The sequence below is a fragment of the Marmota monax genome, unplaced genomic scaffold, assembly GCF_021218885.2.
Source record: "Marmota monax isolate L192 unplaced genomic scaffold, Marmota_monax_Labrador192_F-V1.1 WCK01_AAM20220418_F8-fsc00130, whole genome shotgun sequence".
Lineage (NCBI taxonomy): Eukaryota > Metazoa > Chordata > Mammalia > Rodentia > Sciuridae > Marmota > Marmota monax.
In genome coordinates, this window is record NW_026693244.1 from 736,777 (window position 1) to 750,339 (window position 13,563).

At 40.1% G+C, this 13,563-nt stretch overlaps 1 protein-coding gene across 4 annotated transcripts in view; it reads left to right on the forward strand.

The window, feature by feature from the left end:
• Positions 1-1,974: 1,974 nt before the first annotated feature.
• Positions 1,975-13,563, forward strand: part of Rgs7bp (regulator of G protein signaling 7 binding protein) — a 112,253-nt gene continuing 100,664 nt past the window's right edge. Inside the window, exons 1-2 of one of the 4 annotated variants that reach the window (XM_046456188.2) lie at positions 1,975-2,837; positions 3,713-3,879. In XM_046456188.2, coding sequence (XP_046312144.1) covers positions 2,673-2,837; positions 3,713-3,879 — 332 coding nt within the window. In that variant the 5' untranslated portion in view covers positions 1,975-2,672. Of the gene's footprint in view, positions 2,838-3,166; positions 3,295-3,712; positions 3,880-13,563 lie in introns of those variants that run through there. The other 3 variants (XM_046456185.2, XM_046456186.2, XM_046456187.2) reach the window with 3 other exon arrangements.

A 13,563-nucleotide genomic window follows, 5' to 3' on the forward strand; every position in this document is an offset into this window, starting at 1 on the left:
CAGGCACTTGATGTAACTAACCCTTAGCCCCTCCTTCTCCCTATGCACGTGAAGTAGAGAACAAATTGAGACTGAGGGAAAGAGGAACAATAAGGCTAAGGGTTAACCTCTTTTATCTTCTTATATTTGAGGAGATTCAGCCAATAGAAGATTCCTTTCATACTGCTCTCTGGACCATCTAAAGCCCTAGAAGATAACAGCACACAGAGGTCTGAAGAGAACTGATGGCTCCCTCCCCTAGTCTGTGATAAAGAAAACTGACTCTCAATCTTTTATGAAATAATATGTAAATGCAGCTGAATATCCACTCAAATATCCACTTGTTAGGTTTTGTTTTTCCTCCCCAACCAGACATATAATGCCTCTTCCAATACTATTCCAACTCTCTCATACCAAGGTGTCCTACAATTCAATTCATTTCTATCACTAACTACCTGGAGTTAACATTAGACTCCACAGGTATAAAGGCTCATTCCCACAAAACTGCCCTTACTTTAGAGGCCAGTCAAAAGTGTTAGACCCCTAGGTACTCACTCTTCTGTCCAACTTGGTGACAAACGCAGGGATTCCAATCTCCTTTCTTCTCAGGTTCAATAATTTGCCAGAATGACTCATACAACCTGGGGAAGCACTTTATTTATTATTATCAGTTTATTTTAATGAATACTCAGGAATAGTCAAATAGAAGAGAGTCACAGGGCAAGGTATGGGAGTGGGATGCAAGGAGCTTCCATATCCTTTCTAGGTATGCCACCCTCACAGCACCTGGATGTTTTCCCTATTGTAGAAATTCCCCAAACTCCATTCCATAGTTGTTTAGAAGTTTTTAAATGGTGGTTTCTTTATACTATAGATATAATTGATTAAATACTAGGGAACTCAATTGCTTATCCCCTCTTTTTTCCCCAAAGGTTGGAGTGAGGCTGAAAGTTCCAATCTTCTAATTAAGGGCTATTTTTTCTGGCAACAAGATGCTCCTGTCATCTTTATCCCTCAGGTAATTTCCAGGGGTCTTTGGAGTTCTGCTCCAGGAACCAGGTTCAGAGGCTAACTATCTCTCTTATTTTATTACACCATGTCAGTGTTTAACTGTCCTGTTTAAAAAAAAAAAAAATCCAGAACCACCCCGACCGATTCTGGCTCTCCCTTTTTATGCACTTTCCATATCCCCTTAAGAGATTGACCAGGAACCTCTGATTTGTTCTTGATAGGCTTTTCCCCATGTAACTAGTTCCCCTGTGGCAGAATTCTTTTATCTCTCTCCTCCAATAAATCATTCATGAGAACAAGCATCCTCAGAGCATTAGAGTCGAATGCCCCCTACTTGCTCTTCTTCCCAGAAGGATTTTAGGAAGTCAGTGGTTGAGAGTGAAAATAAGTGGCTGACACCTCATTCCAGTCCCTTTTCATATAGGCATCTGCTCCTCTTTCCATTGACCTACAGGTTATTGATGCTCCAAAGAGGAGAAAGGATAATTTTTGAGGGTCCATGGAAGTGTTTTGGCTCTTACTTCTTATTTATACCGGGAAACTCAGAGCTGGATCCTGAGACTTGTCAATGCAAAACTAAGAGTTTTGCTAGTTGAAATGGGATGGGGATGAGGACCAATTTGAGTGAATGTCTCTGTGCATTCCACCTGATAGCCTCCCCACCCCCACAAACAACAACAACAAAAACAATTCAGAGAAACAAAGCTTCCCTTTTATGTCATCAAGAGATCTTTCTTTGAAGCAAAAAACTCACTCCCTCCTGTGGCCCCAGACAGACTCCTCTGAGATGCTGAGGGCTTGAGCCCACGTTGGCTCATTTAAAATCCTGTTTAGGTCCCAGCATGTGGCAATGTGCTCTACTCTGATGACACTTTTCGTTTCTAATAATAGAGCAGATGAAGTAATATTGCAATTGATGTTCCCTGGGATTTGATTGGATAAGTGTATAAACTGTGGAGGGGGAAGGGGGTTGTATGGACAGATCACATTAGTATTCCTGTCCTATCAATGTGCGGGGCCGCGACCAACGTCAGCCGGACCGATTCCCTGCGTCTACCAGTCCCGCCACGAATTCATTTGGGATCCTTAAACAGAGAGAGGAGCCCGCGGAGAAGGGATCAAGGCAACCGATTAGAGCCAATTGCCTGCAGCGGGGACAGCCAGCCCTTCCAGGCCTGGCGACCGCAGAGGGAGAGGAAAGAGGAACTGAGCACCGCTGCGGGAAGACACTGAAGCAAGAGCGACACCCTTTCCCGCCCCCCCCCCCCACCACCACCTTGCAGCGCAGGCTTTGAAAGCTGCTCCCCCATCTGAATGGAAACTCGGAACCGTGGGGCAGCGCGTTCCTCCTCGCTCAGCCTTGCAATCCATGCCGAGAGGAAAGCGGTGCGAACCCACGCCAGCGTCCAGCTCCCGGGACAGGGCCGGCAATGCTGCTGAGCAGAACTTGATCGCGCCTCTTCACAGCTGGTAGTGGAAGCGATGCTGCACGGCACAGCCAGCGCTTCCCCTGCTCTCCTTCAAGCTGAAGGTTACCCACCCGCGCAGCCAGCTCCAACCTTGTGAGCTGCGCGCCTCGGGTCCCGGCTCCTGCTGCCTGGCCGCGTAGTGCAGGGCAACCACCGGGCCGCCCGCGCCGGGGCGCACTGCACCAGCGGCTTTGGCTTGGTGGATGTGTATGCATGAGTTCTGCACCGAATGGGCGCAAAAAGCGCCCCAGCCGGTCCGCCCGCTCCTCCATCTTCCAGATCAGCAAACCGCCGCTGCAGAGCGGAGATTGGGAGCGCAGGGGCAGCGGCTCCGAAAGCGCCCACAAAACCCAGCGAGCCCTGGACGACTGCAAGATGGTGGGTGAAAATTGCGCCTCTTTTTTTTTTTTTTTAAGAGGGGGTGGGGAAGTCGTGTATGTTAATCGTTCGCTTGAGTGCCAGCCACTCCCCATCCTCGGCTCCTCCATGCTGATCACGTGCCATGTACTATTTTTAAATCTGCAGTCCCCCAGATTCGGGGTGACAGCCCGGTCGTAATGACCCTACGGAGAAAAGTGCCACTACTAGGGTCGTGGGAGTAAGGGTCTGTGGTTGTGCCTCTAACCCCTGGAAGAATGGTGGATGTGAAAGACAGGGTGAACTGGCTCGCTCACAAGGAGGGAGGGGTTGGGGTTGGGGTGGGGGGTGCTGCTTTGTGGTGAGACAGTAGCAAACAAACCCAAACAGAGAGCACGGGGCGCTGCGGAGGGGATGAAGAAACTGGCAAATCTTCTTCAGGCTCCAGAGCCAGAGGGGTTCCATGGCCAGGCAAGAGGTGACTGTTTTTGCCTGTTAACATCCTAGTCTTTTATCTCGTGCCACTTCATATCCATGTCCTAGCAGTAGCAGAGGGGAGCATCTACGTGGGAGTCCCAGCATCATTCTATAGTGACCTGGGAGTGGAATGATAGCTCTCCAAATAAGCTCTTGCTCTTCAAAAACATTCTGAATGGGTGGGGGCAAGTGGTTGTGCAAATAGAGTTTCCAGGATTAGGCTTGCTTATGGAAAAAAACATTTGCTTTGGATAAAGAGACTTTCCATCTTTGCGCCTTAACTTTAAACAGTCTTTAGGGTCCTTGACAGAAGATGTGGGGAGGTGGCTCAGAGGTCAGTGAAATTTCCTTTATGTACACCGAAATAGGAAACTTTCTGATGACAAGTGTTTGGTGAAAGAAACTGGCTTCTTTTCCAGCTTGTCCAAGAGTTCAACACGCAAGTGGCTCTGTATCGAGAGTTGGTCATTTCAATTGGGGACGTCTCAGTCAGTTGCCCCTCACTTCGCGCGGAAATGCACAAGACAAGAACCAAAGGCTGTGAAATGGCCCGTCAGGCACACCAAAAACTGGCTGCCATCTCAGGGTAGGAGTCTCTTGGCATTATTTGATAATTTGTATATGAGGCATGGATACTGACAGAATGTTAATGGTGTCCAAGGGTCAGAGATGATCTTTGCAAATTCGGTATTTAAACCAATCACCCTAAGGTTGGAATTCTCTAGAGAGCTATAAACAAACTATAGGCCAAACCATAATCTGAAGGCTATAGGAGTCTTGTGTGTGGAGAGGTAGTAATAAGTGATTTATTTCTTTAAAAATTTAACTTTCAGTATGATGGCTGCATAATGGAATTGGGGACTTAAGATTTGAGGAGTGGGATTGAGAATCAAATTAAAGTTAAATTATCATGCCTCAAGATTATTTTGTCATCTGCTGCCAAAGAAAAGGGCTATGCTATAGAGAGAAAATCTTTGCTAAATTTAAGATTTACCAAACTATTTATACCATGAGTTAAATTCCTATGATTTAAAATAAAATCCCTAAAATAAAGTCTTGGATATAAATTACTCTCTTCACTGTAATGATATTGAAAGTGAGGGGTTTTGTTTGTTTGTTTTTACAGATTGGAGAAATTCACAAATCTAAAAAAACCTAGGCCACTTTGTTCCTACAAGTTATTCAAGTCTATGTAAGGTGATAATAGAGTGAGTGAAAACTTTTCTCCTGGGACCCCATCTACTCTGTCTTGATCTCCATATTGGGAGAAAAGTTAGCCAGGGACTTGTTAACAGTTGCTATTTTAAAGTACTTACAGCAAAGAAGCACAGAAATTCTTGTACAAATACAATAATTTAAGTGCTTGTTTCAGTCATGATATATCTTTTATCTTTATATAAAGAAGTTATATAACTTCTTTACCATAATAGAAGTTCAAATTAGTCAGACCCACCTACTAATGTTGTAAATTGATCCTTGTAGTAATTACATATAATTTCTTCTTCATCATCCTTAATTCCAATAATGACTATTACTGGTCACTATAAAAAAGACTGGAAAGCTCTATGCTGCCTTTCTTACTAGCTTACATTTGACAATAGTCATTTTATATCAGGAGAAAAGATACATCTTTCTAATTTCCTGGGAGTGAGGGACACAAATGTACTTAATAGGAAGTGAATCCAGGAAGTGTATTTTAAGAAATGCAGGCTATAATATATTTGAGAGACAAAGATAATGTGAAACATTAAGGGACAAATGTGAAGTGGAGAAAAAACAAAACAAGAAACATGAGGGGAGAGTAATGGTTTTAAAAAGTATAGAGAAACAATGTCTCACAAGAAAAGCAGGTTAGGACAAGCAAATTTCCACTCAGGGCTGAGGCATAGCAACTCTATAACCTTCATGTCTAAGAGTGTAGGATGGAGTTATATCCAGGATCCCTTTATGTGGAAACTCAAAACAAGAACTCATTCTAAGCAGAGAAAGTAGAAGAAATGAACAAGTTCAGTTCAGAGTATTTTTCTGTACATATGAAATTCAGTTCTTCTAAGTTTTAGGAAAGAAGAAATCTGAAACTATTGGCTGAAAGTTGAGTTTTGAGGATTTGAGGTAGATTGTATTTACTTTGTTGCTTATCTATTAACTGAGGTCAATGGTTAAGGGGGGAAGTTTTTTATAAGAATTCGTGAGAAAATATGGTATTCTTAGATCTTTGCAAAGGTAAAGCTAACTTCCGAAAATGACCTAGGATAAAATTTGACACATTCCTCCCTTGAAAATAATTAAATGCAGTTTAACATTCTTTATAAAAGGTGACAGTGATATAATTGAAGGAAATTCCTCTGGTTCCTCACCTTCAGGGCTCCATCAATGAAGAATGTGATTTCCTTTTTGCAGAATTCCATTTCTGATATTGCTTGTTATGTGGCTTCTCATTTCAAGCCTGACGTGAAGGCCGGTAGAGAGACTGTAAGATTCCTTTTACAATATAAAGCTAGGGTGAGAACAGCAAAAGTTCTTCCAAAAGTAAAGAAAAATATTGGATTTCTTGAGTGACTGCTATTTGCTGTCACAATCCAGCTAATTCATAAAATAGGCATCTCAGGAGGGATTATTATTCTTATTTTATTAAGAAGGCCCAGGGAGATTAAGGAAGTTGCTCAAAGACCCAGCTACAAAGTCGCACCTTTGATTCAACCCCCATGTTTTCTTGCTTCTGATATCCATGCTCTTTTCTGATGATCTTTTAATGATACCATTTCAAGAGTTGTGTAAAAAGGAAAAAATACTAACAATGCCAAAATATTGATAAACCTTAAAGAGAATAGGCTAACTGAAAAAAATCTAGTCATAATCATAGTATATGATTATGTTGATATGCAATGCCCAGAAAAAGCAAATTTATAGGGACAACAAGTAATGATTACATAGTACTTCGATGGGAACAGGTAGTGACTCAAGATGGACTCAAGTAATCTTTTTAGAGTGATGGAAATATTCCAAAACTGGAACGTGGAAATATTCCAAAGTACAACTCTGCATATAAACTAAAAACCAGTGAATTGACAACTAAAAGTGAATTCATTTTATAGTATATAAAGAATATCTCAATAAATGTTTTTTAAGACACCATCACCATACTTAACATTTGGTCCTTTTTTGGCTTCATTCTTTTCTACAGATGTAGTTTGTAGTGAAAGGATATAAGTTAGAGGGATGGAAAAAAAATAAGTTTTGCTCTCCACGCATCCATCAAGATACCTATCTGATAGCTAGCCTCTAAGCACTGATGCTTTTGTAGGAGTACAGGTGGAAGAAAGGCAGGAGTTGAAGACATTAGTAAATTCACCAAAGAGTTAGTGAATTCATTGCTTACCACTACCCCTTTCTTGTCCACCAGCTGAACCTTGGGCCAGAGGAGGGAGATGGGATTGAAAGTAGACAGGGTAAAAAGATGAAAGAGAGAGGAAGAAAAAAAATTATGAGTCAGAATTAAGCCACAAATGCTACTACCTCCTTTTCATCCCTAATCAATTGAATCACTCCAGGTATGGTAGTAACCACAAAGGAGAAAACCCAGCCTGAGTTTCTCATGACCACCCTGGGTTAGAAATGTATCTTTCCCAACGCAATCAAATACTTTCTCAAATGGTGTTAGGTCAGTAGCTGTTTCAGCAACAGCCTTTTATTTCAGAGGCAGCAAGTGTCTTAGCACAAACCCAGCCAGGTGAATCAGAAGTCTTCTCGGCCTGATATGATTTACCAAGGTTACTAAACCTTTACAACTCAGATCTTTTCCTACATATTAAGGCCGGAGGGACCTTAAAGATTATTTGCATTGAGGATGTATCTCAGTGGTAGAGCACTTGCCTAGCATATGTGAGGCCCTGGGTTCAATCCGCAGTAAAACACACACACACACAAACACACACACACACACACACACAGATTTGAAGATCACTTGCAAGAGTAGTCCCCCACCCCTGCAAAAAAGTAGACGTTTTAAGCAGCAAATCTTTCCTTCAATCTAAATGTAGAAAGTCAAATCTAGAAGACAGGCCAAAGTAGCATTGCTATGTACTGTTTGAGGGTATATGTATGTATCTATGCACATGCATGCTTTCATATCAGTGGGTAATGGTCCAGACCCTGTCTCCTTGGACTTCCTTCCCAAAGTGACTTCTGCTCCAGAGTACTTTATATTTGAGGAGTCTGAGATTCAGAAGATTAAGATGAATTTAGAGGCAACTTGGCAGAGTATACAGGAGATTTTGGTCAGACAGACCTGGAATAAATACCATCTTTTATGACCTTGATGAAAGTAATGTTCTATCAGTTCCTTCATCTGTAAACTAGTTGTTCTGTTCGCTCATGGAGTACTTGAGAGGACTAAGAGAACTCAATATGCAGAGAAGGGACATCATGCCCAGCCTGTCTGATGGACACTCTGCCTATCAGAGGCTGCCTAAGACTGGAACCTGAGTCTTTTGCTCCCTGGTCTAGTGCCTATTCTGTAAACATTCCACCAACTCCTGAGAATGATGAGAGCACAACACACAGGGGAGGGGTGACCCAGAAGTGCCACTGTCCCCCAGAAAATCCCAGTAGCTGATGCTGTGGTGGGCTGGTGGTTAGGATTCCTGTCTAAGGCTGCTTTTGTGGTATCTGTGTTAAACAGAGTCTTCCTCATGCCAATACCTTCTGTTAATGGCTGCTGAAGAAACTCCAAGTGTGGAAGGGCATATGCCAGATCTTAAAAATAAGATTTAAGTATGCTAATGTGAGAGGCAAGATAGTGTAATGGAAAAGAGCATTGACTCTAAATCAGATTAGATCTGGATAAAATTCTGGCTTTACCACTTACTAAGGGTACATGTGCAAGTTGATATGCAAATTGCTTCACAGAGTGGCAAGTGGCCATCTGGTATAGTGGCTAAGTACATAAACTTGGGGGCCAGACTGGTAGTGCTACCATAGTTCACAACCTTGGGCAAAGGCATTATCTCTCTGCCTTAGTTTCCTAATCAGCAAAATAAGGTTAATAAATAATAGGACCAAATCATATGGCGTTTACAAGGGGCAAGTATTTAGGAAGCTGCCTTTTATATAGTACATTTATCTTATTATTAAGTTTGAGTTGATGTTAGTATAATTGTGAAGATATAAATTTTAAGACATAAAGTTCAGGTTGTCAAGATACATTTATATAAAAATGTATATTAATCCATCAAATATTTTTCAAATAAATATTATGGCTGGAATAAATTTTTGTTTCTCTTTGTTTCTTACATTATATTTTGAGGAATTTTCTATGGTGAAATTTTCCAGAAAGCTACCAAAAGGCCCAATCTTGAACACCTTACAGATAACATGGAGAAGTCATTAGGTTCAGACATATTTTCTTTGTTTATATCAACTTCATAAGTTATATAATACTTAAATTTTTTTAAATCTAGTTCTGTTGTAGCCTGTGTGACATTGGACAAGCCCATTAAATTCCCTGTGCAACTAAATGAGAGGGTTGAACTGAATGGCTCTTCGTCTCATGGCTTCATCATTTATTTCAGTATTCAACATTAATTGATGTAAAATCACATAGTTTTTGTTTACAGACAGACCTAGGAAATAAGAAACACCACATAGGGAGTTTGATGATTAAATTCCAAAAATAATTTTCTTTTTGAATCTGAACATATACTAAATTCATAAGAAGAATCTTAATTTCCTGATGTTTTTTGAAGCATTGTAACAAATTATCCTAGAGCTCCATAAATACAGATTTCATGATTTTCCCTCCAGCAATGATTTCCTGACCAGCCAAGCCTGTGTTTCTCTCCTTTTCTCCTTCTCTCTGCCTCTTCCCTCCTTGGTTTGTTTTGGTTTGTTTGTTTCCTATACAAAACTCCTGCTCCATTTTTTTTTCATTCCCACTTCTAGTAGGTTTCTGGTCCATTCCCTTGCTCCATTTTTTAGGAAGAAGGAAAATAGAACTGCAACTTAGTAAAGTTTCTTTTGACACTGTGGCCAAGACCACAGCAATGACATGAGTTGTGAAAACATGGAAGGAGAGAGCTCAGTGACCATGGTCGCAAGTTCTCAGTTTTCTTTGATCCACAGGATGGAGAAGGCCTTAAGTGGGCAGTGACAGCCTCTGCTGTTAGCAGAAGAGCCCTGCAATTGGCAAGCATGCCAGGCCACCCACTCTGTCCTTTATTTTCCCTTCCTATGACAGGTGTTTTGCTTTATAATTTTAAATTCTAACTGGCCAAATAGTAAAAGGCAAGTTATGTCTACACCAAACGAATATGCTATTCTTTGAGATAATGATGAAAGCACAATTCTGCATTAGTTTGTTAGGGCTATAATTTTAAAGTGCTACAAACCGGGTGGCTTTAAGCAACAGAAATGTATTGCCCCACAGCTCTGAGGCAAGAAGGTTAAGGGGAATGTTTCAGCAGAGTTGGTTCCTAGTTCTAAGGACTATGAGGAAGAATCTACTCCATATGTCTCCCTTAGCCTCATGCCTAGCTGGCCATCATTGGTGCTCTCCAGTTTGTTGAAGTATCTCTGCCTTCAGCTTCACATGGTGTTTGCTTTTGAGTGTGTCTATATTCAAATTTCTCCTTTTCACAAGGACACAATCAGATCAACAAAAATCAACTGACAATACACACGTGGAGTGACTACTTTCTCTGATATGCAGGGAAGTACTGGGCAGATGGCAGCCCCTCGGTGGTGTGAACGCTATTGGTTAAGGGCCATAAACATACTGTGGAGCACATGACCAAGTACCAACTCACATTAGATTAGAGAGTGCTCTGATTAGCCACTAAACTCAATGTGAGAAGGGATCTAGAAAAGTGTTCCTCCATTATCTGCAAAGTTGAGCCTTTTTATGTTCTGAACAGATTGAATTATTTTCACCTTGTTAGGGTTTTCTCAATGGATATTCCAATTAAAAGTTGAGTCTAGGATGAACTTTAGGAAAATTCATCATCACTTTATTGTTTATACTAAGAAGTGCAAGAGGGCAAGGCTGTGTTTCATTATCTGCACACAATGAATGGCATGTTCAGTGACAATGCATGCCTTGCTTGTTCATTAAGTTTACTTGATATTTCAAAGTGTATTCTTAAAAGGAACTGTGATGTGATACAAACTTTAGTAAGAATTGAGAGATTAGATTAGTTCACATTTTATGAAATTTCTATTATATTTGATTGCTACTTTTACTGTTTTATAACTCTAAAGTCAATGTTGGTTTTCAAATAATGGAGGACTTGAAGAGCATATCTAAGATTAATTTCTGAAGCATAAGCCCTCATTATTATAACCAACCAGGGGTCAGTGTGTTATTTTACAATTACTCACGAGTAATTATGTTTAATATCATCATTATATCTCCCTGCTTGGTGCCTTTATATTGAATAGTTAAATAATAGTTACTATTGAGATCGTCTTTTAGAATTGTTCTTTAAACTTTTAGCTCTTGGGTGTTTAGTTGTGCTGCATCCCAGAGACATCTGTATATATCATGGCTTCAGAGCAATACCTACATTGCCTAATTATTTCCTTCACTTTACTTGATTTAAAAAAAGGAAAAAAGAAAAACCTCATGAAAAATCTTTAACTGCTTGTATACACACACACACAGAGAGAGATATAAATGTGTGTGTATATATATACACACACATATATTTATAAACACACTAAACTTATTTGTGAAATTGTTAGGATAAAGCATCCAAGCCTTTAAATAGAACTGATTTAGCAAATAAATGTTTTCAACCTAATGAAAGGCTCTAGATACACGCGGGCTAAAACAAACAAACAAAAATCAACCTAAGGTTTGTAGCTGTAGATACATAGTTAAATAATAGTAGACAGCTATTTAATTGAGTTTAAACAAAAGGGGCTATATGCATACTAACCTAGAAGTCAGACCCCCTAGTATATTCCTCCACTAAGAATATCTTGAGGCTCCCCCACTCCTTATCCTCTCAGTTACCAAGTCCTATAGTGTTTTATCTTTTTCGGTGTCTAATCTTTCTTTCCCCTTTTCCCCATTTCTGTGGCCACCCTCTTAGTTCAAAAATATATCCCCCCAGGCCATCAACTATTCTTCTACCTCCCATCTGATCTCCTTACCTTCAATTTCTCACCTATTCTCTTCGATTTATTCATCAGATTCAGCCTAATCCTCCTGAAATCCTCCTCTGATCTTGTTATTTTTTTGCTTTAAAACTTCCAAAGATTTCCCACTGCCTAAAGCAGTGTCTCTTCAGATGTGATCCTTGGATTGTCAGTACTGGAATCACCTGCCCTCAGACCTAACTAGCTAAAACCTCTGGGTGTGAAGCCTGGAAACTCAAGTTGTTAACAAGCATCATTGCATCCCCTAGGAGATTCTGGAACATGCTACGTACGAGGCCTGTCAGCCTAACACAGTGATTCTTAACCTGAGCTGCACATGGAATCACTGGGGCAGTGTTAAACATTTGCTATGCCTAAGTTCCATCCCTAAAATTTCTGACTTAATTGGCCTGAGATGCAGTCTGAGCATTGGGATATTTTTTAAAAGCTGCTTATATGATCATCTGTATCAGAAAGGATTATGTGGCTACATTTAACAAAAAATTTTAAAGTAGCAGTTGCTTGAAAACACCAGGCTTTATTTTTGCACAGAAAAGTCTTAGAATGGACAATTTAGAACTGGGGATGGTGACTCATGTAACCATGGTTCTGTTGCTCATCCTTAGTTTGTGGCTTCCACCTGAAACCTCACTTTATGATTCAAAATTACTGCATTGGGTTCCCAACTAGAAGGAAGTAAAGAGGAAGGGCAAGAGGCCACAATTCCAGCTGCATCATCACCTAAGCAGTTCCAAATAGAACCTCTTTCCGAACTACATCACATTGTCACATCTAACTGCACACTTTCACGTAAAGGGTTTTATTTTCCCTTGCCACATTAAATGAGAAATTTATAGCTAAGAAAAAAGAAAAAAAAGAGAGAGAGCAAATGAAGATTGAGAAACAACTAAAAATCTCTGTCAAAAGTACCCTACCTATATGCCTGGGCTTAGCTTTTACCACTTAACTTTTAAAGTCTCCACTTCTTCATGCTGTTCTTTTTAATTTCTTACATGTATGTAACAGGAAAACTCTATCCTATTAGTCTAGACAGATGGTTTCTGTATGTAAAGGCATACTCGTTAGCTCAAAAACGAAATAATAAGTCACTCTCCTGAATGTCAGGGTCTTATAGTCTCATTATGACCTCCTGTGCTTCTCACAATGAAAGACGAAACAGAGGAAAACATCAGTTTTGGTGTTCATCAAAAAATATGAGGCACAAAAAACACTGAAGAGGGCAGGAAGTCAGACAAGATGACTTTGAAGGGATTTGAGTATGAGTTTCACCAAAATAGGATATGAAATGAGATAAGACCTGGAAGGAATATAGGTAAGGACACTCAAGAAATCAGTTTTCAAAACTTACCTGACATTGAGAGAGACTAAAAAAAAAATTAAAAAAGTTTTTTGAAGCCACCTTTAGTAAATCAAAGAATTTCATTTCATCAAGAAGTTAAAATCTGATCTGCTGTTATGAATAAAATGTGGGCAAGCAGCTATACAACCAACTTGAGGAGGCAGGAGGGTTTTCTGGATATGGGGATAAAGTACAAAATGTTCTATGATCCAGATTTTAATGAGCTCATTAAGGGAAATTGAACTCAAAGCTCAGTATCTCCTATAAACACTGCTCTATAGTTAGGTTATAAATCATATTTAACCCATAATTCCCTAAATTATAAACCCATTCATTACATATGATAGTATTTTGTATGGGAAACTCTATTTGTGGCCCAACTCCAGGAGTCATCTCTCTATTTGGGAATCTATTCATGGAGCACCCACCATATGCCACCATATGCCATGTGTTCTTCCAGGTGCTACAGACACAACCACTCTGAACAAACTAGAGAAGGTTTCTGCATTCATGCTGTGGAGGGAAGGGGTGACCAAGATGAAACAAGCAAAAAGGGCATTTCAGATAGTGATAAATGCAGTGATAAAAATAAAGCAGAATAATATGAAAGAATTATGGATGCAATGTGGGAAGTTATTTTCAGATAGGGTGGTTAAAAAGGATCTTCTGAGCAGTGACATCCTACCTTAATATCTTATTTTGAGAAGGAATTAACTATGTGATAATCTGAGAGAAAAGCATTTTAGGCAAAGGGAACAGCAAGTGTAATGTTCC